This window comes from Salvia splendens, chromosome 6, assembly GCF_004379255.2.
Source record: "Salvia splendens isolate huo1 chromosome 6, SspV2, whole genome shotgun sequence".
NCBI classification, from domain to species: domain Eukaryota; kingdom Viridiplantae; phylum Streptophyta; class Magnoliopsida; order Lamiales; family Lamiaceae; genus Salvia; species Salvia splendens.
The window spans coordinates 9,737,928-9,743,969 of record NC_056037.1 but is presented as its reverse complement, the minus strand read 5'-3'; the positions used below and the strand labels follow the sequence as shown (position 1 = coordinate 9,743,969).

At 33.5% G+C, this 6,042-nt stretch overlaps 1 protein-coding gene and 1 non-coding gene across 4 annotated transcripts; one reads left to right on the top strand and one right to left on the bottom strand.

Annotated features, from left to right (window-relative positions):
* The first annotated feature begins 555 nt into the window (after positions 1–555).
* On the top strand, positions 556–5,027 carry LOC121806970 (agamous-like MADS-box protein MADS1). 3 transcript variants are annotated; one of them, XM_042207150.1, is made up of 9 exons: positions 556–714; positions 785–1,024; positions 3,015–3,096; positions 3,730–3,791; positions 3,877–3,976; positions 4,058–4,099; positions 4,194–4,235; positions 4,308–4,480; positions 4,794–5,027. In XM_042207150.1, exons 2-9 carry the CDS (start codon positions 795–797, stop codon positions 4,795–4,797), a joined length of 735 nt encoding a protein of 244 aa, XP_042063084.1. In that variant the 5' UTR covers positions 556–714; positions 785–794; the 3' UTR covers positions 4,798–5,027. The 3 variants fall into 3 exon arrangements, with proteins under 3 accessions (XP_042063084.1, XP_042063083.1, XP_042063085.1); XM_042207149.1 differs by having other exon boundaries at positions 4,305–4,480; XM_042207151.1 differs by lacking the exons at positions 4,058–4,099; positions 4,194–4,235.
* Positions 5,028–5,303: 276 nt separating this feature from the next.
* Positions 5,304–5,377, bottom strand: TRNAM-CAU. The gene has a single exon. It is a non-coding gene; the product is annotated as a tRNA-Met (tRNA).
* Between the last annotated feature and the right edge of the window lie 665 nt (positions 5,378–6,042).

The window sequence follows — 6,042 nt, the reverse complement described above, 5'->3', positions numbered from 1 at the left end:
TGGTCGCCGAAAAGTTCAATTTGCAACCAGATTTTGTTTGTCCCAAATCGAAATGACGCAGAAAATTGTAGTTATATTTCATGTGGTCAAGACAACGTCATTTTGCTTCTTTTTTTCAGTATATCATTTTGAAAAGGGGGCCACATAAAACAATGTCAGTTGCATAACGTGAAATATCTCAATTTTTCATATATTTAAATTTATACAGGTTAAAAAGTCATGCCTAAAACTTGGTTCACAAATGGACTTCACCACGTCAAAAATACTGCCCATCACCTCTTAACTAAATTGTGAAAACTTGAATAAATGTAAGAAAACCATCACTAAATCAATTTATAAACAAATTTCAAAGATGGTCTAACCTAAATAGTACTCACGGTCCATGATTTAATGTCTCATTTTGCCATTTATGTATGTCCATGATTTAAAATCATACTACATAAAAATAAGATCCAAATATCACTTAATTCTTCCATACACTTAGCTTTATAAAGTTAAAGCAATTTCTTAAAATTTGCTATTACGTAGAAGTATATTTACCATAAAAATGATCCCGTAGTATTGACGTGGAAAAATTGAAAATGTAGGACAGAAATTACCATTTATCAGCTATAAATACAAAGCTACTGAAACTGGTCCTTTCCATTTTCTGCAACTCTCTTGACAATTGTTCAAGTTTGAAGAAAAGCACATCTCTACAGTTGGTGTTGCCAGGTTAGAGACTAAATTCATCTCAAAATATTTGCAATAGTTGCTAAACAAATTCTTGCTTGGCCTTTTTAAGGACTTGTGTGATGGAGTTTCCGAGTCAAGAGTCTGAGTCATCGAATTCGCTGAGGAAGAACGGGAGGGGGAAGATTCAGATCAAGAGGATCGAGAACACCACGAATCGGCAGGTGACTTTCTGCAAGCGCAGGAATGGGCTGCTCAAGAAGGCCTACGAGCTGTCGGTGCTCTGCGACGCTGAAGTCGCCCTTGTTGTCTTCTCCACCCGCGGCAGGCTCTATGAATATGCTAATAACAGGTTTCCTCTCTCTCTCTCTCTCTCTCTCTCTCTCTCTCTCTCTCTCTCTCTCTCTCTCTGTTGATCTTCTCTACCTCATCCCATGATCTACTTTAATTGTTGTTACTTTGTCTTTGTGTATTGTTGTTTGATTTTGCACTTCCAAATCTATGATCACAAGATTTATCTGTTTGTTGCTTGCTTTGATTGTGTGTTGTTCTTGGATTTTTTTTCCACTTCTGCATCTCATGATCTATTGCTTTTTTCTTCCTTGTATGTGTTGTTGTCTTGATTTTAAGGTCATTTCTATGAGTTTGATACTTTGTTTTTCCTCTGAATTTTTTCCCCTTTCTTTTGTGCTGATTTAGTCATAAAACTCTCAGATCTGCCTTGAGATAGTACAGCTTTTTTCTTTTGAAATCATCTCTCTTTCTCTCTCTCCCTTTTTTGAACATGAACTCTACTCAGAACTGAAAATGAAAGAAGAAGAAAACCTAACCTAAAATAAAAATAAAATAAAGATCTACTGTAATTTTTTGGTGTTGGGGCAAAGCAATATTATGTTGGATTTAAGAATCTTGCACCAAATTTAGGGATGATTGAAGGTAGTTAAGATTAGATTTAGGGCATGGTAGATGCAGAGTACAGTTGTGATTAGGGTTTGAAAGGCCTAAAAAATCAGGCAGAAATCTTAGGTCATGTCAGACATTATTTAACATCACCAATTGAAACACTAATGTGGGGAGTGTCATAATTATCTTTTCTCTTCCATGGCCACTTTTTATCTCAATATGTGAAAATTTTGCCGTTTCTATATTTTGCGCAGATTTTCTCCACTAAGATTTCTTTCCTCCCACTAAAAAAACTGACTTTTTGAAACTAGAAAAAAGAGTTTTTGTTGTCAATTACAGATGGGGGAGGAATGACAGCTAACTGGCAAAGCATCTCCCCCTACTCCCTCACCTCACCTCAATTCTAGAGAGAAAATATAAATATTATATATATATATAGAGAGAGAGAGAGAGAGGATATACTAAATCTGCTGTTTTCCAAGAAATGATAATAAGGAACACAAATATGCTGCAAAAAAACATGCTGCTACAATCAATAAGGGTGCAAAACGGTTGCTCTACAACTTCTCTGATACACTTTTTCTACACACAAATATCATGTCACCTTCATGTTCATATTTGTGTGTCCATGTTTGAACATGTGCTGTTGTTTGTATTTATGCTCTTTGTATTTATGGTATGTATTTTTCTATAATAGCCATTTTTTTATCAAATTAGCTTTAAAATCGATATTATTCACTAACAAGATTATAAAAATACTAGGAGTAATTCTTAAGGAGTATTAGAATTTCAAATAAACTGAAATGGTGAGAAAAATAACAATGAAGTTGCTAATCCCAACGCTCTCTTTTCTTTTCTTTTCTTTTCTTTTTCATTTTGTTTTATTTATTTACACAGAGGTTATACATAGAAATGCTCAAACATTTGTGAAAAGATGAATTTCTTGGAATAGAAATGAAACGTAGGAATAGAGCGAGGTGATGGAGACCGGTTGGGTAAAAGTCGATGGGTAAAAAGCTTTATGGGTAACTACTGAGTATTAACCGTCGGGTAAAAGTGGTGGGGGTGACACGTGGCGAGATCTGAAGACATAGATTCCGCAGCCAATCATATTTGTGGGATCTCGTACCGACGTGGCAGAGAGCAACCAATCGTGTGTCGAGGAAATTAAGGTTTGCCGACTTGAAGTGGATGTGTGTTTTCACCATCACTGATGTTTCTGTCTCAGTAGATGATCCCTACTTTTTATGCAATTAAATTGAATCAAATATGTATGTGTGAATTAAATACTCGATGTATGTGATGGATCTTCTTCTAGTAAGCAGGAGAGATGTCATGCCATGAGCATATTATGTTTTAGTAGTAGTAATATTTATAAATTGGTTGTCATGTAACTGGTTTTGTTATTTTAATGAAATGATAAACTTTTATATTTTCAGTGTTAGGGCAACAATTGATAGGTACAAGAAAGCAACTATTGATTCCTCCAACACTATGTCCACCTCTGAAGCTAACACACAGGCAAGTTAAATTAAATCTTTATTATTTTGCATATAATAAGTTAATATAGTATATGGTTTTTATTTACCAAATATAAGTATCTATGCTTCACAGAAATACTACAGGAAATGGGAAAATTGAGATTTTGGGTGTTAAACTTAGTTTTGTGGAGTAATTTTGTTTTACAAGTAATTAAAGGAGATTTTGCAAATACATTCATACTTATTTCCATATTTATAATAAAACTAAGTTGGGGAAATGGGTTTAAATACGTTCATATTTTTTAATTCCATATATATACCGTCAGCTCAAATACACACTTTTCCATGCATGCAATTAATGATATAAACACACAATTGTCGTACTCGTATAATGAATCTTAAAATACTAGTATTTCCAAATCTCCATCACTTTTATGGTAATTAAAATTTATTCGATCACTTTGTAACCCGGACTTAAGAGGCTTATCAAAATATAATAGATTCTTGAGAATTTAATAACTTTGGTGAGTGTTTTTTGTATAGTTAGGCATTTCAATGGCTTAAAAAAGGTACTACATTTCTCACCTACATTAATATCTCCGAGGAAATTTAATTAATTTATTCATAATTCATTATTTTAAAAGCTAAGATTTGTTGTTGATGTTCCCATCAGTTCTACCAGCAAGAAGCCACCAAGCTCCGCAGACAAATAAGAGAAATTCAGAATTCAAACAGGTTGCAATCAGATCTGCATTATATGCTTTGCAAGTTTCGATAATTTACACACACACACACACAAATTATCCCTTCTTATTTGCAGACAACTGCTTGGAGAAGGTGTTAGCAATATGCCACTGAAGGAACTCAGGAACATGGAGGGCAAAGTGGAGAAAGCAATCAGCCGTATCCGCACAAAGAAGGTTATATGAATTAAAATCATAAAAATTACTAATAACTATGTTAAATTTGAGACTCACAATATTCTTGAAAATTTGATATAGAATGAGATGCTGTTTGCTGAAATTGAGCTCATGCAGAAGAGGGTCAGTGCTCTCTCATATATATATATACACATATTAGTACTATAAATTAAGTGTTTACATGAAAACAAGAATATTAATGAGTAATGTGTAGCAGGAGCTAGAGCTGCACAATGCAAACATGTATCTGAGAGCTAAGGTAGTTTTCACTAGTTGAACTAATTTATGCCAAGTGGGAATTGATGATGAGATTGATTTATATATGAAGCAGATAGGCGAGAGCGAGAGGGCGCAGCAGCAGATGAACATGATGAATCAAGAGTACGAGCAGCCTAGCATGAGTTCACACAACTATGATGTAAGAAACTTCCTTCCTGTCAACCTCCTCCAACCTGAACATGACCGCCACTACTCTTGCCAGGATCAAACTCCTCTCCAGCTAGTGTAAGACTTTAATAAATTGCATTTTATCATCTTATATAAATTATCATTTTATTTAAGGTTCTTGAACTTTTTTGTCTGGTTTAGTTGTGCATAATTGCTCTATACAAGTTTATTGTAGTGCAGAATTAAGAACTTGATTAAAGTTGAAGTGAACAAAATTTAAGGATCAGTCATACACATGAGTAAATTTAAGTTAAAATGGACAAGGCTAAAAAGGGTTACATTGATTTGAAATCTTCTAAATATATTTTCATACTAGTAGCAGTATTTATGAAGTTCTAACACATTAATAATTTCTTGTTTCTGATTGCAGTTAACAGTTACAAGTCCTGGGTTTGGGATCAAGAATTTCGCATGTCATGGCATTAGGAAAACCAAAAATGCATGAACAATCAAAAATATTATGATTTGAATATTGTATAATATACTCCTCTAGCTAGCTAGTAGTTGATTTTTCAGCAAGAATAATTCTTGCTTTATCAGTACCCATGAAGAACACTTTGTTTAACTATCTCTAATTCTATAGCACATTATTATCTTACTTAAATTCTCTTATGCTGACCAAGTGCATGTGATTATTAATCGTAGATTAATTAGTCCTACATTACTTTTTATAGTTTTCAGATTTATTTTATCTACTTGGTCGGATCAAGTAGATTTTAACGTTGAATAATAATGCTACATTGCTTTTTTGAATTGGTAGTGGATTCGGTAATAAGGCATTGGTAAGTCACTTATATTATGATATGAATATACCATGGGTGATGAGATTCCATTGATGCAGAGCCAATTCCAATAGACTTATTGGAGGGTCCCATTGGCGTGCATCCAGTAGGAATTGAACCTACGAATTTGCCAATTATGAGTTGGGCGCTTTAACCATTCAGCCATGGATGCTTAGCGGGGATCCTCGTACATGGTGAATAACCAAATTCCAATTGAAATGAAATCTTTAGGATAAATCAATGCAATTTAGGAGGAACCAACGAAAGGACATCAATTCCAATCCTGGATTTTCGAATTGCGAGAGATATTGAGAGAGATCAAGTATTCTCACCATTTCTTAGATTCATGGATCCAATTCAATTCAGTGAGGTCTTTCATTCACATTTTTTTCCACCAAGAACGTTTTCTAAAACTCTTTGACCCCCGAATTTTGAGTATCCTACTTTCACGCAATTCACAGGGTTCAACAAGCAATCGATATTTCACGATCAAGGGTGTGTACCGAATATCATTGGGTTTATGTTGTTTTCTCTTTTAAATCATGAAATTTGGTTAAATTTTAGCTTATCTTATGAGCTTTAAAATTGGAATAGTAAATCACAAAATTTTAATTTTTCTATATATTTCCATCTATGCACAAATCAACATCTTTTTGTGATGTTAAAAACGATAATAGATTTCAATAAAATAAGAAGAAAAATCAGAAAATAAAGGAATATCAAAGCAAAAATACTTATTTTAATAAAACACGTTTTAAATATTCAAATTGAGGAAAACTGAAACTTTGTAATTTAATATTCAAATTTCAGTTTATGGGACAAACTAGAATTTGACCA

What these genes read in the sequence shown, in the direction of transcription:
- LOC121806970 (XM_042207149.1), top strand. Translation starts at nt 795, where the DNA reads ATGGAGTTTCCGAGTCAAGAGTCTGAGTCATCGAATTCGCTGAGGAAG. An exon ending in TATGAATATGCTAATAACAG is followed by an intron (nt 1,025 to 3,014) that starts GTTTCCTCTCTC and finishes TTATATTTTCAG; the next exon opens with TGTTAGGGCAACAATTGATA. An exon ending in ACATGTATCTGAGAGCTAAG is followed by an intron (nt 4,236 to 4,304) that starts GTAGTTTTCACT and finishes TTATATATGAAG; the next exon opens with CAGATAGGCGAGAGCGAGAG.